The 18,363-nt window shown below is 35.6% G+C and overlaps 4 protein-coding genes across 4 annotated transcripts; all 4 read left to right on the forward strand.

Moving 5' to 3' along the window:
• The first annotated feature begins 2,050 nt into the window (after positions 1–2,050).
• Gasu_24660 (archaeal ATPase) lies at positions 2,051–4,345 on the forward strand. Its single transcript, XM_005706545.1, has 2 exons — positions 2,051–2,273; positions 2,320–4,345. The coding sequence occupies exons 1-2, from the start codon at positions 2,179–2,181 to the stop codon at positions 4,286–4,288; spliced, it is 2,064 nt and encodes a 687-aa protein (XP_005706602.1). The 5' UTR covers positions 2,051–2,178; the 3' UTR covers positions 4,289–4,345.
• Positions 4,346–7,520: 3,175 nt separating this feature from the next.
• Positions 7,521–10,295, forward strand: Gasu_24670 (archaeal ATPase). The gene is made up of 3 exons (XM_005706546.1): positions 7,521–8,193; positions 8,248–9,545; positions 9,587–10,295. Exons 1-3 carry the CDS (start codon positions 7,732–7,734, stop codon positions 10,215–10,217), a joined length of 2,391 nt encoding a protein of 796 aa, XP_005706603.1. The 5' UTR covers positions 7,521–7,731; the 3' UTR covers positions 10,218–10,295.
• A 935-nt stretch (positions 10,296–11,230) lies between these two features.
• Gasu_24680 (archaeal ATPase) lies at positions 11,231–13,431 on the forward strand. Its single transcript, XM_005706547.1, has one exon. The coding sequence runs from the start codon at positions 11,275–11,277 to the stop codon at positions 12,967–12,969; it is 1,695 nt and encodes a 564-aa protein (XP_005706604.1). The 5' UTR covers positions 11,231–11,274; the 3' UTR covers positions 12,970–13,431.
• A 1,529-nt stretch (positions 13,432–14,960) lies between these two features.
• On the forward strand, positions 14,961–17,701 carry Gasu_24690 (archaeal ATPase). Its single transcript, XM_005706548.1, has one exon. It carries the CDS (start codon positions 14,989–14,991, stop codon positions 17,482–17,484), a length of 2,496 nt encoding a protein of 831 aa, XP_005706605.1. The 5' UTR covers positions 14,961–14,988; the 3' UTR covers positions 17,485–17,701.
• Positions 17,702–18,363: the final 662 nt, after the last annotated feature.

The raw sequence follows: 18,363 nt of genomic DNA on the forward strand, positions 1-18,363 counted from the left end.
ATTCGTTGTCCTTTCCATTTCAATGACATAAACTCTGTTTGGCTTGCATTGTGAGAACTATAATCTTCCCTTCCATGCAAATTACGCTCAAGGAACAATCTTTGTTCGATTACGAGTTATAAAGAAGAACAAATCGTATATCCAACTCTAGAATTGGAAAGTATACAGAGGACAGGACAATAGTAAAAAACTGACCAAAGGTTGGGAATACTTTTGTCTATACACAAATTCCTACATAAGCTACCTACGATAAGTAGGATCGAACCTCAAACGATTCAGGGCTATTGGTTCGTTCTCCACGTAAAGAACTTGTTGAGAGTTTTCAATAGTATAACAACAGTAAAAGTGGTGATGCTTTTGGTTCTCCTTGCACATATATTTCAAGATTCACCTTTCTTTATTACTTTGCCAAGAAGAGATGAAAGATTCTTATTTTTCCATTATTTCTACGTTTATATTCTTTCCTTTTCACTAGGAGACGAAATCTATCCGGTATATTTAAGAGAGTAAGACCTTTGCCGGTTTGGATAACAACCAAAATATCATTTGAGATTTTGACTCTGCAAAAGAATCAGATAACTTGTGTTATCTTATTCTGCTGAATATTGCTTGCGAGTTGACAACATTTTTATTCTTTGTAGAGCAACTTGGATAAAACAGCGTTTCTCTTCTTTTTCAAGTTTGACTTGTCCCTAGTAGAAATGAACATTCCTTCTATTGATAGACCCGTTTTTTATACGAAACGTTCTTGTCACAAATATCCAAAAGGAAGCCTCTACTAGTGTACCCATCAGGTTATACTTCTCAAGAGTCTTCTTCCAAGTGCCTAACGCAAGGAACTTTTGTATAGTGACTCACTTATTCAATGAGCTGATGGTTGAGAATGGAAGAAGATTAGGACTCAAATGCAGCTGAACAAATCGTTCTTTGAATTTGCAGAGCTTTTAAAAGTTTTACCTTTTTTTATATTGAAAGAAATAATAGCCCCCTTGGAGTTATATCGTTCCTAAAGCAGCCTTGTACAATTTATAGTTTGCTTTCTTGTATATCTTTAAAAGTTGTAGTTTTTACAAAGTTTATCGTACAAGAGGATGCAACAAAAGCCTTTAAACCTAAACAGTCATGTTTACCTTCAAAAACACCTCAAATATATAGTCGACTACTGAGGAGAAAGAATTCAACTATGATTCAAATGATATGCAATGACAAGATACGAGAAAAGAAACGATAGAATAGACTCAATTCGACTGAATTGAATTTCTCTGAAAAATATATTTTCTCCTCTTAACAGAATCCAAAATATCAAATGCCACTATTTTCAGAGGAGAAAGAAACAGGAGTTATTGACTCTTACAGAAATTGAGTATTAATGATACACTTGTGTGAGTCAATGTTGTTTCTGAGATTTGATAAAACCACGAGATATTTTGGATCCTTCTTTGCACATTTGTTTTGGTTTGTCTATTGCTATCATCAACTTTTGTAGCTTTAGTGATAAACTGCCACTTGCCATGATATCGTAAGAAAGGAATTTGACGATTGCTGAGAATAAAGCAGTGCTGTGCTTGCGGGTTTCTGCATTTCTACTAAATAATATATTTCAACTGGAGCTTTTGAATAGACTACACAAGAGAATGACTTGGTTCATACTCTAGTTCCGTGTTTCGAAATGAAGCAAAAGTGACGTAAAAACTATTCCATAAAATACAGAAAATCTAGAGAGAGACGTCTATGGAACAAATTCTTCATGAACAACCTATATCACTCGGAACTCTCATGACTACTCTCGAAAATTCTGAAAGAAACTTTCTTATCTATGTGAGAATGGGCCATGTTCAATAGCTTTATACTCTCAAAGAGCATAAAAAACTTGTGAAATAAAAATTGGCTTCCTTCCAATCCTCCTTGTACCCTATGAGAGTTACCATTATATTAGCATACGAGAATAAGAATATCGATAGCGGAAAAAGCCATATTGATCGTACTTCCATAGTTCAAGTCATCTCAGTCCAAGCCATAAAAGGTATGACATAGTCATCAGTTGATAAAGAGAAGAAGTTGGATTGGTATCCTTTACTGTTTTCCTTGTTGTTGTTGTGACCGACAAACAGTCAATCGTTCATTTATTTATATTTGTACTCCGAAATAAACAAAAGATTGTTTAATTTCTCTTTGGCGATGGCGAATTTGAATGAAAAGTGGAAAGCTGTGGACAACTTTAAGTCTGTTGTGGTAGATCGTGAAAGAGACGTTGATCGAGTGACAAAAGAACTGTATGATCTTCATAGAAGACAGAAAACAACTCAGGGGTGTAACAAGTAGTTGCAACTATCGCTTGACCATACCATTCGCCCCCCACATCTTCGGCTCGGGCAAAACGACCTTTGCCCAAAACTATTTGGAGTTGGTGCAAAGGTTTGGTGAAAATTTTCTGTCGACGTTTGCTTCAGACCCTTTGAAGAGAACCTTTTTGGAGAAGCTGAAAAGGGCTTCATTGCTTTATGTGGATTTAAGGGGGTTGAAGCCCACAGAACCGAAAGAACGCAACCTAGAGTGGGCAGTCTACTATCGAATGATAGAAGCGTGTTGCACTTCTGTTGGACAAGAACCAGAGGATGAAGAAGTAGTATTTAAAGAATGCCGTACACGTCCCTATAAGTTAGTTAGAAAACTTCGTTCAATCTTAAACATTCCTTCCGATCAATTTCTTTTGTTGGCATTTGACGAAGTTGGTGTGTTTGATACAAAGGGAACCTTTTTTGAACTGGAGAAGAATGACAAAGGTGTGGTTCGACCATACAACGACTTTTTCGGTATCATTAGTCAATTGTGCAAAGAACCCGACTTGTTTTTTATTGTTGTTGGGAAAAGCAAGGGTTTAAGTATTAAGAATTATGTCTCTTCTGTATCAAAAGTCATACTACATTTTATTTCTTTATCACCTTTGGACGCTTCCAGTATCGTTGAATTCCTTGAAAAGACTCTTCTTGAAACACCTACTCAAGTTCCAGTTTGTAATGTCTTATGTAGTTCTTCATTTTCAGTAAATGAATTGGCAGATTCGTTATTGGAATGTACAGGTGGAGTTCCTGGTTTGTTGACTCGTGCTGTGAATATGCTTTTGAATTATATAATAGCAAGAAACCAGCCTTTCATATCGAAAGAAGAATGTTTGACTTGTATGAACGACGACAATTTCCGAATAATTTGTGCTGAACCATTTGTGGAACGAATATTGAATTTGGACGAAGATAGAAAAAGTGTTTTTGATATACTTTTGATGATGGCACTTTATCGTATACCGTTTCAAGTAGATGACATATTGACCTCGGAGTCTTATCTATATGATGCAGTCACTGAAATGGGACTATATCGATATCCTATTGACCAGAATACTTTTCAAGTCCTAATTCCAAAAATATTTGTTGTAATCTTCAAGAACCAACCGTCTATCTCCCCTATGGAAAAGATACTTCTTGGATCACTTGATGTAGAACCAGTAGATTGTTTCTTCTATTCAAAATGTCGTGTATTTGAAGGAATTGTTGCTTTACGACTAGTTTTGATGTTGTCTTCAAAGAATCGAAATGAGTTGAGGGAATTGTTGTGTCAAATGTCTCCAATATGGAAACAAATGAAACTTCCAATCAGTACAATATCACCTATTCACTATATCAAGTCTGTTGTTAGTTCTAGAGAAACAAGAAATGAATCGAACAAGAGTCGAAGAACTTTTGCCAATACTGAATGGAATAAGATTATTCGAGAGACACTTTATTTAGAGACTATTTACATTCCAGTGGACGCTACTTCTCATAGTCCTGATATTATATTCAAATTACAATCTCCTGTGGAACCCAAAGTCCTTACTGTTGGAGTTGCTTGTAAAGGACGCTGGAAGTCGGAAGGAATTGGCTGGTCAGATATTATAGATGAAGCCAAGAAATTTTTAGATCCTGTATATGATCAAGTCTTATCCAGTGCAATGGATTATCATCATTGTATGCTTATTATCGTTAGTACAAAGTTATCATTGAATGTTTCTAATGAGTTGGGTAATCAGAGTCGTTGTTACTCCAGTGGAATGTTTATTAGAAATGATTCGTTCAAAGTACCTGATAATTGTGAACTTGTTATTCTTTGTGAAAGAGATATCCAAATGCTGATTGACGAAGAAATATTGAATGGACTTGAAAGAGCATTTCATGTTTCTCATAATCCTACTTTTTGGGATTTTGGATTAGATTTACTTGATAGAATCCGTAACAGTTTCTTAAGTTGGCAATAGATTCTAACTCAGTCCTTCTCTTTGTTTTGAAGAGCAAATAAACTATTTTTTGTATGTTTGAAACTTGGTTACATCTTACTTTTTTGCCTCTTTGGAGACCATACATTCTCTCCCGAAAAGAGTTTATTAGCTGACTGACAGGGCTGGTTCACAGTAGTTCATTCTTATCTAGCCATTTTACATGGCTATGTAATTGCATAATACATTCTGAATATTATCAATACTAAACATAAGACAATTGTATTCAATAAGTTGAGTCATTTTTGGTGTCTATGACAATAGATTGGCTATTTTGAAGCAATTGTAGAAAACTTTGTTGGGAAAGGCTCTCAAGTCATGAAAAAGTCCGTATTGGAGAAACAGAAAACTCTATATGACACCAGAAAGAGCTTTGTCTTTGCTCCAATTGTTTTAGAATCTCACATTCTTTCTTCTCCTCTACGTATGAATGGAATATTTGTTGAAATTGAAACGTTTCTAAAATGTTTCGATTTTTCAGCATAGTCTCACAATGGATGACTTCAAAAGACTGTTGGATCAGTTTGTTACCAAAATAAATCGCTATGGAAGCTTGAGACACGTTGATAATGACTCAATTTGAGCAATCGAAAGTTATACAACAAAAAACTTTTTATTCAAAATAAAAAGCAAGGCTTAAACTATGGTATCTTACTTCTCAACTTTGGAAACTGTGAAGGTTCTAAAACAAACCTTCATCAGCCAGAGACCAGATGTGATTGGGTGAGCACCCAAGTTTCCATAACCAAACATAAACTTCACCTTTCTGAAAGGTAGAATGAGTCTTCAACTAGATTAGGTTTGATAGAACCACAAGTTGGCGGACAAAAGGTTGTAGATTGTTGTGCAAACTTCAAAGATGTAATGATGATGGAACTTGGTTGAATCGATCGAAAGCTGCTTGGTTTTCATATTAACAGAATAAGAAATATTTTACTAGAATCTTTTGTTTGGAATTGTAAGTTTGTAATACGTTGAACCCTTTAGAGGAGTGGTTATTTGACAAATAGTAAAGGAGAAAGAAATGCAGTCAGATTGAAAAGTTTTTTTGTAAATTCTGCACCATCAATCGTTTTCAAACAGTTATCTGTCGCAATGATTTAGACAAAAAGTATGTTTCTAGTACCTGAAAAATCTTGTTTGGAAGGAACTTTGCTGAGATGTGGAATACCCTGGCAGATAGTATTGTTGCAAAAGATTACTATCACATATTCAAATAGATAGTTAGTTATGTATTCTTACCACATTGACATTGTTGCAAGATATTGTATAATTCCATTGCAGTATGTTGTCCACATAGGAATGCTTCATGTTGAGTCATTGGCTCTACACTCAAACGTACCTGACTTTGAGTCATCCAGAAACTTTCTTGTGACTACTACTCTCCTCAGGGAATGTTAGATTGAGTTTTTACTATGGCTACTCCGGTATATTTTGATATATGCAATATTTGGATAGTCAAAAAACACAAAAAGTTATAACCTCAAACTTTGCCATTCATTGACTGGGTCTACACACAAGTGCCAAGGATTATATCGAGTCATTGAGTATTAGAAAACATACAAATAGGGACACAATTTACGGGGTAAAGTTTAGAGTACTGTTAAAGTAAAGGAGCTCATAGAGAGAGTATCTCAAACGGTTGCTGAAAGATTGAAAGCTGCAAAGATCGTCCCTTTCCAGATTCAACCCTATAGTCCTCTTCAAATGAAAGTCAACAGTGAAAAGTTATAAGAGTATTCGTTAATAGCACTGTTAGATCATTTATGTTTCTAGTTTCCAAAAAAAAGAAGAAGAAGCAGAGCAGCCTTTCTACTACAAGAGCTTAAGTTCCATCGTTTCCTAATTTTTTGTTTTAAAATTATCCATTCGAAGAACCCACCACTTGTCATCATAACAAGCTAAATGTACATCGGCAATCGTACCTAATTATACAGTATTAAAAAGAAGGAGACTGTATGCCGATTTGAACAACGATATGTGTACGATTGCAATCTTGCTTTAGCAATGTCATCTTTTTTTGCAAGAGTTTGCTAAATGGGAATGTTTTAAAATCATCTATAAAAAGAATTGTAAAAGGATTGCTCAGATGTTTCTGCTATGACGAGAAACACTGAAATGTAAACTCCTTTCTGTTATAATAGCTTTTTTTTGGGCATAGAGACTTTACTGATTTTTGGTACTCCCATAAACCAAAAGTTTGTACACTATTTAAACCTTTTGTTATTTATCCATTTTTTGGAAATGTCTCTTTAACAGCTAAAATACTCCTATAGTCAGCATCACCTTGCTTTTTCAGTAAAAACTTTTATCATTTATGTAAAACGATACAACAAAACGACTGGGTAAGATGACTATTGAAATTTTTCTTTTGGTAGAATTCGTGATAAATGAATTAACGATCATCCATAAGGGAATAGATATGAGACATTGAGACAAACTATATAAATACCTATCTACAAGGTGTATCAAAACAACAAAGTCTAGGAAAATCAATCATAGCAAGGAGCAATCTATCTCTGGTCAGAATCTTCTTTAAACGCGCCGTCAACTTATTAACGAGCGTCCTAATTATCTAATAATATGACCCTGTTAAAGAAGCAATTCAAAGGCAAATAATAAAGACAACTATGACAGATGGACAGAAATAGTCCCTGGACTTCTTCTGCATGCTATTCTGAGAAATGTCTTTTATGTTCCAAATCTGATCACAAACCTACAATTCGTCTCTTAAAAAAGAGTATCTTACTAAATGAAAACGGACATAACTAAAGTGCCCAAAAATAAAAGGAATAGGATTCGACTAAGAAACTAGTTAAGGTTCCTACAAACTATCTTAAAAATGTGAACCCAAGGGCTGATATCGACAAGAGCCTAAAGGACCAAGATTCTGACTGCAGATATGCACGAAAAATATTCTAAAACGACACTCAATAAAAATCTGCTGATTTACGAGAGAGATGAAAGGTTCACGACCTTGAGTTATTTGGAATCCAATGCCTTGGTTATCTCCTCGAAAAACAAACAGCGAATTTCCAAGGAATACCAGAGTTAAAACAACGATATCTCTTGAATGGAATATATAAAAGTAACAGAGGTATTCAATAATGGACAATCCAAAAAGACAATACAAGCCAAGTGGAGCTCAACGTCTCAAAGGAAAAGGTGGGACTGTTACAATAGAAACAATTCAAAGCTTGAAATATGTTCAAAGAGAGGTTTAAATTCCGAAATTTCATTTTTACAACTTTAATCCCTCGATAGGTTTGAAGTGGCTAAAGTGTCATAAACCAACTTAAAGATATCCAAAGTAACTGTATAGCCGCCCTGGAAACTCTTGAAAAACATTATCAATTTGTCCAATTTACAATTTGTGTTTAGGTCATTCGTTGTTGAAAGGTTCGAGTTGTATCAGTCTTTGAATAATGCAAACAATATACCAATTAAAAGAACCACAAATTGACAGGGAAGAGGACGTCAGGACAATTATACAGACGTTTCTTTTTCAGTTCTCGGAGAAGGCGTACGGTGGGCCTTCGTTCAATCGCCCGGCTTGCTGTTTTGCGCCGCATATTTATGGAGCCGGCAAAACATTTCTAGGCCAAAACTTTTTGGCCTATTTGAATATTTTTGCAGAGCGTGAGTGTTCCAATGCACAGACTTTTCAACAACTACACAGTTCAAACGATAACCCCCAACCGAGTGCGTTGAAGGTGCCTTGGAAACACTTTGCGGAACAAACTTTGTCAGTTAGCTTACAACTAAAAGAGAGCTTTTCTCATGCTCCTTTTCCAAGGTTTCGAAAGGCTTTGATGTATAATATAATTTTGAACGCTTACCGACAAAATGGTAAAGATACGGACGCTCTTCAAATAGCTGAAAGGACGGTAAAGAATTTTGATATCGTAGGAGCTATTAATTAGCTTCTCGAACAATTTCAGAAACGATATTTATTTTTGATGATAGACGAACTTAGCCACCTAAGTGACCTCACCAAATACTATAGTGAACTTACCACGAAACAGTTCGTCGAGTCCCACCCAAAATATATACCGTACCGCAAATTCTTCCGAATTCTACATAAGTTGCTGAATACAGGAAAAGTAATCGTCTATCTGGCAGGGCGAACAGCTGAAATCTCAGCCCCCCTGTCTGATACTAGCTCCAGTAGAGTGAGTCTCCATATGTTGCGGTTGAATCCCTTTAACCTCCATGATATTAACGAATATATTGAGCTGGCAACTTATGATGGAAAGTCCTTGAAGGACTGGTTATTGCCCTCAGATGAATTACGACATCGATTCGTAGAATTGTTGAAAAAGAAGACAGGAGGTATTCCGTTGATTGTAAAGAATACTTTACTAGCCCTAGTAGAGAAACTTGCAAACTTATCGCAACCTGTTACCAACGATGAAAATATGGAACCCTTATTAGATAGAATCTTTAACTCGGTACTACTAGAGTCAGTAACGTTTATTATTCCAGAGATACCAGATTCCGCAACCCTTCTTCGATATCAATTTGTCCTTTCGAATTATCAGCTCGGAACAATTTTTCCAATCGAATTTGCAATTACTATATGTGGAACGAGAACTTATTTGATGGACTTGGTTGCAACTTTTGGGTTTTACTCTGAAATTTGTGAAACTGACGGGATTGACTTGGGCACTAAATTCAAGATTGGTTGTTGTGAATTTATATTGAGAGCTCATAGCAACTATAACTTTTTCCGTGAGGCTACTGAACTCTTGCCTTTATCTCCGTTTAGTTATATTCCCGACACTGCAACAGCAAAAAGAGTCTTCTTTGAATTTATATTTATGAAGATCTTTCGTTTTCGCTTATTAACTTTTCTTCATACTAGTTCCTCGCAGATTGTACATTCTGCTATTCCAGGAATTTTCCAGGGTTCCTTTATTGAACAGGACAATATTTCTTATTCTATGGAATCAACAAAATCTAATGATATACCCATCTTGAGAAATGTCTCTGATTCATTTTCTGACCATTATGGAAAATATTTACAACGTTGTGGTATTTTTGTTCCAAAAGATGGCGATTCGAGTGGTCCTGATGCATATGTTGTATTCCATAATGGACAAACACGTTATGTTGTTGCATTTTCATTTACATTTTATCACAAAACTGAATTTTCGAAGAGAGATATTGAGAAGGAAGCAGAACAATTTTTCCAAGAAGTTATTTCCGTTCATCTGTTCAACTTTGTTTTCAGTTTGTGGTAGTTTGTACTAGATATGATCGATCTGTAGTTTTCTCTAGTGAAGAACAGAATATTGTTGAGGATGCAAGTTATTTGGTTACTGAACATTCTGCAGGGTCAACTTTGAATGAAAGTCGTCGATCATGTCTGCAATTGGTAGTTGTTTCTCAAAGGAACCTTGAACGATTTTTGGGAAGAGAAAATTTCGATATTTTGAGGAAAATTGGGAAAGCAAGCCGAGAAGAGTTCAGAAAAGACTTTTCAGTATGGTGTAAAACTGTCTTTGAGTCGATGTCCGATGAATATGTTTCGCCTTTGGAAGCTAAGCCATTCAATGTTACTTTAAGAGTAGCTCGAAATATAAGACCGAGAACCAATGAGGAGAATAGGATGCAAATGGAAGGTTTTCAAACTGCTATGCAAGTGGAAGAAGGAAATACACGAGGCGAACAAAGGGTTGCAGCATCGAGTTCTTTGTCTTCGTCATTTGATTGGAATACTTTCCTAAGAGAATATTGTGGTCTTTCTGAAGAAGATGTTGCTTATTGTCTTCCGAAAGTGGAAGATATTGATATGGACGAGCTTCCAGCGGTGACCAAAGAAATTTTAAGGGACTTGGGTATAGATAAACCTGCGTTGAGGTTGAAGATAAGATCTTCTATAAGGTCATATCTCGCTAACGAACGATGAATGTATTTGAGAGTTTTGTCATTTTTTCAATATGTTTCATTCGTTGTAGTTGCAACTCATAAATACAAAATTTTCTATTATTCTATTATCGAACATTGAAGATGTTAACCTGCTTTACTCGATTTTGAGCAAATGCTTTCACAGGAGATATGGAGTCTTTTATGTTTAGTGAGTTTTATTCAAGAAAATATTCCACTAAAAGAGATATAAAAAGCTATTGGTATAATAACTGGTATAGATAGAATTTATCTTCATACCATAGTAATATTGCGACGGGAGAAAGATAGCGTCGTAAGGAACTTCCGTCAACTCCCTAGCGACGCTTAAGCCTTTCAACAAAGTTGAGTTTGACCGAAACTAGCTTTGCAAAGAAAATCTCAGTTCGATTGCAATTAGTTTTGATTTGTTCTCATGTTGTGTGCAGTGATCAGTCCAATTCGGATGCTTTGTAAGGTCAACTTGAAAGTGCGAGATGGTCACTTTTCAATTTCAACGCGGAGCAACTCTGTTAACTTGTCATACAAATAAAAGGCTCAAGGAGCACTCTTTCTTCAATTATCAACCGTTAGAAATTTTGAGCAATGAACATTTTAAGATTGATCGATCACTGTTGTATTTTACTGTCCTTTAGTTCAGTTCACAGCTTGCGATATGTCCAGTGAGCTTGACGCAGAAAGCGTGTATTACATAGTTGTAGTAGACTGAGAACAAGATGTTCGTGTAGTAACAAAGCAGTTATTTAGGCTATACAACTTCGTAAACTTGGTCGCCCTTTCAAACCAGTCATACCTTTTGGCCCTCACCTCTTCGGAAGAAAGACAAGTTTTGTACAAAGTTACTTGAAACTGTTGAATAACACGGGTGAAAGTGCACTTATAGGTCTATATCACGTTGGTGAGTCTGAGAAGACCAATCGAACGGGTTTTTGGAGAAGCTCAGAAACTCTTCGTTGCTTCATGCTGATCTAAGGAAGTTGGAGCCTAATCGACCCATCGAGGAAAAATGAAACCTGAAGTGGGCCTTGTGCTTTTTATTGTACCAATCGGCTTAGGATCAGATGGGTCTACCGTTTATGAAGCCTGATGAAACCTACAGACACATTCCTCCCTATCCAAAGTTTCTAACTCCGGAGCTACGGAAGACTTTGGACACTCCTTCCGATCAATATCTTTTGGTAGCATTTGATGAAGTTGGTGTTCTAGACGAAAGTCGAAACGAATTTCATTTCAAGAGAACCCATGATGGTAGAGTTCGACCATACAACGACTTTTTCGGTATCATTAGGAAATTGTGCAAAGAACCCGACTTGTTTTTTATAGTTGTTGGAAAAAGAAAAGGTTTAAGTATTAAGAATGATGTCGCTTCTGGGCTATCAAAAGTCATACTACATTTTATCCCTTTATCACCTTTGGACGCTTCCAGTATCGTTGAATTCCTTGAAAAAAGTCTTCTAAAGACACCTACTCAAGAACCAGTTTGTAATGTCTTATGTAGTTCTTCATTTTCAGTAAATGAATTGGCAGACTCATTATTGGAATGTACAGGTGGAGTTCCTGGTTTGTTGACTCGTGCAGTGAATATGCTTCTGAATTATATAATAGCAAGAAACCAGCCTTTCATATCGAAAGAAGAATGTTTGACTTGTATGAACGACGATAATTTCCGAAGAATTTGTGCTGAACCATTTGTGGAACGAATATTGATTTTGGACGAAGATAGAAAAAGTGTTTTTGATATACTATTGATGATGGCACTTTATCGTATACCGTCTAAAGTAGATGATAGATTGACCTCGGAGTCCTTTTTATATGATGCAGTCACTGAAATGGGATTATATCGATATCCTATTGACGAGAATACTTTTCAAGTCCTAATTCCGAAAGTATTTGTTGTAATCTTCAAGAACGACCCTTCTATCTCTTCTTTGGAAAAGATACTTCTTGGATCACTTGATGTAGAACCAGTAGATTGTTTCTTCTATTCAAAGTGTCGTGTATTTGAAGGAATTGTTGCTTTACGACTAGTTTTGATGTTGTCTTCAAAGAATCGAAATGAGTTGAGGGAATTGTTATGTCAATTGTCTCCAATATGGAAACAAATGAAACTTCCAATCAATACAATATCACCTATTCACTATATCAAGTCTGTTGTTAGTTCTAGAGAAACAAGAAATGAATCGAACAAGAGTCGAAGAACTTTTGCCAATACCGAATGGAATAACATTATTCGAGAGACACTTTATTTAGAGACTATTTACATTCCTTTGGACGCTACTTCTCATAGTCCTGATATTATATTCAAATTACAATCTCCTGTGGAACCCAAAGTTCTTACTGTTGGAGTTGCTTGTAAAGGACGTTGGAAGTCGGAAGGAATTGGCTGGTCAGATATTATAGATGAAGCCAAGAAATTTTTAGATCCTGTATATGATCAAGTCTTATCCAGTGCAATGGATTATCATCATTGTATGCTTATTATCGTTAGTACAAAGTTATCATTGAATGTTTCTAATGAGTTGGGTAATCAGAGTCGTTGTTACTCCAGTGGAATGTTTATTAGAAATGATTCGTTCAAAGTACCTGATAATTGTGAACTTGTTATTCTTTGTGAAAGAGATATGGAAATGCTGATTGACGAAGAAATATTGAATGGACTTGAAAGAGCATTTCATGTTTCTGATAATCCTACTTTTTGGGATTTTGGATTAGATTTACTTGATAGAATCCGTAACAGTTTCTTAAGTTGGCAATAGACTTTTACTCAATCCTTCACTTTGTGATTTCTTTTTAAGAGCAAGTAAACTCTTTTTTTTTATGTTTGAAACTTGGTTACATCTTACTTGCTTGTCTTTTGGACACCATACAGTCTTCCTTGAAAAGAGTTTATTAGCTGGCTTTCAAGGCTGGCTTATAATCGTTTCATGTCAATTTGCAATAATATTGCAGAGTTGTAGCAATGATTCAAAATGAATAGACTATACATACATACATGTTGATACAACTAGAATGAAAAATATCCTTTCTTGTCCAAATACTTAGTAAAATGGTTACCCAAAGGATATCTCAAAACATTCTTCAATTGTCTGCTATGTTGTCTTTCTAGTCTGTTGAAAAAAGACTAGTAACTCCTTTTACTATAATTTTCAAAGACTGAGACAGAAAAAGGTTGTTTGTAGATTTCACTTGGACTGTCCTTCCTGTCTTTTGTTAACTGAATAGAAGAGAGTTTTCCTCGGTTTTAGACCAAACGAAGGGAATGGCAGCAAAAACTTGAGGCTTCCTCCAACTTGAGAACCTGCACTGCGGTCTAAAAAAGAGTTTTAGCTTCTTGAAATTCCATAAAAGTTTAGATTCCTTTCGTTTTTATGTGTTTTTTTCAAACTGCATTTCTAGCCTTAGAATTCATATGAATGGCTCCTACAAATATGAAACTTGTTGGATCCAAGAGAAAACATAGCAAAGGTAAGAGCAAATACTAAAAAGAGTATTTAAGTTTGCAATTCAAACTCTATCTCAAAAGTAGTCACGACACTATATATTCAAACTCTGTTTTTGTGAATTAGACTGAAAACTCACCGATTCTCAGATAAGGAAGGTAACCCGGTTGCAAAGATGAAAAACTTTGTTCAATTATCGATAGAACAAGAGACATCTTAAATGACTCTACCACATGATAGACACAGAAAAAAACTTTCTATTTCAGAAAATCACCATTTACATAGGAGTTCTATTTATATTGCATTGCAAAGGACAACTTTGAGAGTGGAACAGAATTGCTTCTAAGTAGTCAAAGGAAACCATATCCAATCTTGAAGTATTGTCATTCCACAACAATCACTTGACCGATAACTTAGGAACTACAAAGTCTTTCAGCCAACATAAGAGTCATGTTGGGTAAAAGTTCTTCAATATGGAGTGGCTTTCAGTTGGAGAATTGCTGAAGCTTTCAAGTTAGTACACTAATCGACCTTGACTCAAGTATACAAGGCTTCTTCTTTAGCAAAATAATTTTTTGGCTCAATCTTTTACTCTCCTTTTCAGCATCGATGTGCAGAAAATGAACGATTATAGTGACTACATTTGAAGCCTTAATTGATGTCCTTATATAAGACATATTCACAACTTGGTAAAAGTCGAACAAAGGATAGACAACTTGTGTAGCTATTACATCAATAATGGCTTGTATTTAATGATAAGTCAGTATGACAATCTACATAATACTCTTCTCCAAACTCAATTAGATACTTTTGTATTTATAAACTCTGCTACGAACGGTTACAAACTAACAGACTTCCCATTCATTGCAATTCTCTGTTTCCCACTATATTTCGTCTGTAACTTACAAAAAGCTTGTATCTAATTAGACTTGTATATAGGAGTTTGCGTGTAAGATGGTGTGGAAGATAGTAGAAAAACTCTCTTACAGTATACAAGCCATAGAAAGAGTACCCATCAATCTAATTCACCACAAAAACTCATAGAAAACTATTTCTTGTCTATAGTAAAAGAAAGTTTCTAGTTATGACAAGCAAGAAAATATTCCTGCTTTCTCTCTGTTGTCATTGTGAGTCTAGAAGTGTCAAAGAGATCAGTTTTACCAATCACCAAATAAAGCAACCGCTCGAACAATAAAACATACACTCCTTCCAACTCCTTTGTCCTCCTCCAAGTGTTTTGTTCTCGGCTCCTTTGAAAGCTTTTAGGTCATCGCTTTCATCAACCTTTTATCATCATCACTCATTCATTGATTTTGGAGAGCGGCGGCGTGGAAAATGACTAGTCAAGAGATACGCATAAGTTTGCCTGGAATGACAAAAGTACCATTAATAGATAGAAAAGAAGATATTTACTCTATTCTTCAAACTTATTTCCACCAGTTTTCTCCAGTTGGGAAAAACTTTAACATACGCCCTTCAGCTTCCTTTTCTCCACATATTTTTGGAGCTGGCAAAAGCTTTGTAGGTCAAAATTTTTTAGAGTTTTTAAAAAAATTCGCCGAAGAAGAAAAAGAGCAGAAGGAGACGGAGATTTTCAACAAGAGCTCGTCGGGAAAAATTGAAGCGAAGATTTTTTCTTGGAAACACTTTGCGGAAAACACTTTGTCAGTTGTCTTAGAACTAGAAGAGAGCTTTTCTCATGCTCCTTTTCCAAGGTTTCGAAAGGCTTTGATGAATAACATAATTTTGAACGCTTACCGACAAAATGGTAAAGATAGGGACGCCCTTCAGATAGCTGAAAGGACAATAAAAAAACCTGACATCGTAAGAGCTATTCAGTATCTTCTCGAACAATTTCAGAAACAATATTTATTTTTGATGATAGACGAACTTAGCCACCTGAGTGACCTCACCAAATACTATAGTGAACTCAACAAGAAACAGTTCATCGAGTCTGACCCAAAATATGTACCTTTCCGGAAGTTCTTCCGCATTTTACGTGAATTGTTGATTACAGGAAAGGTAATCGTCTATTTGGCAGGTCGAACCGATGAAATCTCAGCCCCCCGGACTGATGCTCGCTCCAGTAGTGTGAGTCTCCATATGTTGCGGTTGAATCCCTTTAACATCAATGATATTAACGAATATATTGAGCTGGCAACTTATAATGGAAAGTCCTTGAAGGACTGGTTATTGCCCTCAGATGATTTACGATATCGATTCGTAGAATTGTTGAAAAAGAAGACAGGAGGTATGCCGTTGATTGTAAGGAACACTTTATTAACACTAATAGAGAAAGTGCAAAACGAAGCCCAACCTGTTATCAACAATGAAAATATGGAACCCTTATTAGATAGTGTCTTTAAAGATATACTAAAAGAGTCAACAACCTTTATTATTCCAGAGATACAAGATTCCGCAACCCTTCTTCGATATCAATTTGTCCTTTTGAATTATCAGCTCGGAACAGTTTTTCCAATTGACTTTGTAATTACTTTATGTGGAACGAGAAGTTATTTGATGGACTTGGTTGCAACTTTTGGGTTTTACTCTGAAAGTTGTGAAACTGACGGGATTGATTTGGGCACCGAATTCAAGATTGGTTGTTGTGAATTTATATTGAGAGCTCATAGCAAAGATAACTTTTTCCTTGAGGCTACTGAACTCTTTCCTTTATCTCCGTTTAGTTATATTCCCGACACTTCAACAGCAAAAGGAGTCTTCTTTGAATTTGTATTTATGAAGATCTTTCGCTTTCGCTTATTAACTTTTCTTCATTCTAATTCCTCGCCTATTGTACATTCTGCTATTCCAGGAATTTTCCAGGATTCCTTTATTGAACAGGACAATATTTCTTATTCTATGGAATCAACAAAATCTAATGATATACCCATCTTGAGAAATGTCTCTGATTCATTTTCTGACCATTATAGAAAATTTTTACAACGTTGTGGTATTTTTGTTCCAAAAGATGGCAATTCTAGTGGCGCTGATGCATATGTTGTATTCCATAATGGACAAACACGTTATGTTGTTGGATTTTCATTCAAATTTTATCACAAAAGTGAATTTTCGAAGAGAGATATTGAGAAGGAAGCAGAACAATTTTTCCAAGAAGTTATTCCCGTTTTGAATAACGAATCTCCTTCATCTGTTCAACTTTGTTTTCAGTTTGTGGTAGTTTGTGCTAGTTATGGTCGATCTGTAGGTTTCTCTGTTGAACAACAGAACATTGTTGAAGATGCAAGTCGTTTTGTGACTCAACATTCTTCGGGATCAACTTTGAATGAAAGTAGTCGATCATGTCTGCAATTGGTAGTTGTTTCGCAATGGAACATTGAACGATTTTTGGGAAGAGAAAATTTCGATATTTTTAGGAAAATTGGCAAGGCAAGCCGAGAAGAGTTCAGAAAAGACTTTTCAGTATGGTGTAAAACTGTCTTTGAGTCGATGTCTAATGAATATGTTTCATCTTTGGAAGCTGAGCAATCAAATGTTACTGTTAGAGTGGCTCGAAATATAAGACCGAGAACCAATGAGGAGAATAGGATGCCAATGGAAAGTTTTCAAAGTGCTATGCAAGTGGAACGAAAGGTTGCAGCATCGAGTTCTTTGTCTTCGTCATTTGATTGGAATGCTTTCTTAAGAGAACGTTGTGGTTTTTCTGAAGAAGAAGTTGCCTATTATTTTAGGAAACTTTCAAGATTCGGCAGAGTTTGGCTTTCCAGACTCGATGAAGATTCTTTACGTCGCATGGGCATCACTGATCCCACCGTAATAGCCAAACTGCTTATTGGCATTACTGAAGAGTTTTCAAACTTCAGAATATGAACTTATCCATTACATGGAGTCTTGATAAGACTAAATAAAGTTTGGAGGAAGCTCTTACTATCTAATACTAGTTGGATTGATATAAAATGGACACTCACAATTGTATCCTTATAATAGTCTTTATGTATTCGATAGATGATAGAATACTTGTAATGGAACCCTTGCAGCAACCAAACACGTTAGATAATATTGTCTCGATGTACTTTTCCTTTGAAATTGTAAGATTCGAATTCAGTGCACGGAAGTAACCCTATCATGTGATCAAAATGTGACAACAAAGTTACTTTTCAGCATACTCGCTTTACAAAACAAAAGAGTCACAACTGTTGGAAACAATACGTCGCAAAATTCTCGAAAATTCAGCTTTAAGAGTTACATCCAAACCTTCAAAATAATACTTGAAACTAATCCTTCCTATTATTCTGTGACAGATTAGCTACTTGAAGACATGAGGGTTCTTAACATGGGCCAGTTTTCTGTGGATATATTGCCGAATTTATACTAATTAAATGAAGAATGAAAAACACTCTTCTACTTGAATGCTATCCATATCCACTTGGAGAGTTGGTCCAACTATCTCACTAGTATATTGCAACAATACTCAAGTAAAGAAGAGTGTGCCATTCACAGTACACAAAAACTGCATCGTGATGTCAAGTTGCTGTAATTGGATTTGTGAGGAAAACTCACTTATTTACATCACGTCAAATCCACAACTAGAAAACAAAGCTTAGTGCTCTTCTTTTAAAAACTTACTCGACAAACAGAAAACTGTAGCTTCTATGAAAGAAAAGGGTGCAGAGTAACCCACATGACTGCTTCATATGAAACACATGAGACATTTTCAAAGAGCTTATTTTTGAAATTGGATGAATGGAC

Source organism: Galdieria sulphuraria (assembly GCF_000341285.1).
Source record: "Galdieria sulphuraria unplaced genomic scaffold scaf_18, whole genome shotgun sequence".
In the NCBI taxonomy this organism is placed as follows: domain Eukaryota; phylum Rhodophyta; class Bangiophyceae; order Galdieriales; family Galdieriaceae; genus Galdieria; species Galdieria sulphuraria.

Excerpts from the sequence above, each read along its gene's own strand:
- Gasu_24660 (XM_005706545.1), top strand. The coding sequence starts at position 2,179 with ATGGCGAATTTGAATGAAAAGTGGAAAGCTGTGGACAACTTTAAGTCT. Across the intron at positions 2,274-2,319 it reads GATCGAGTGACAAAAGAACT|TAGTTGCAACTATCGCTTGA; the intron begins GTATGATCTTCA and ends GGGTGTAACAAG.
- Gasu_24670 (XM_005706546.1), top strand. The coding sequence starts at position 7,732 with ATGCAAACAATATACCAATTAAAAGAACCACAAATTGACAGGGAAGAG. Across the intron at positions 8,194-8,247 it reads TTCAAATAGCTGAAAGGACG|AAACGATATTTATTTTTGAT; the intron begins GTAAAGAATTTT and ends GAACAATTTCAG. Across the intron at positions 9,546-9,586 it reads AACTTTGTTTTCAGTTTGTG|TGAAGAACAGAATATTGTTG; the intron begins GTAGTTTGTACT and ends AGTTTTCTCTAG.
- Gasu_24680 (XM_005706547.1), top strand. The coding sequence starts at position 11,275 with ATGGGTCTACCGTTTATGAAGCCTGATGAAACCTACAGACACATTCCT.
- Gasu_24690 (XM_005706548.1), top strand. The coding sequence starts at position 14,989 with ATGACTAGTCAAGAGATACGCATAAGTTTGCCTGGAATGACAAAAGTA.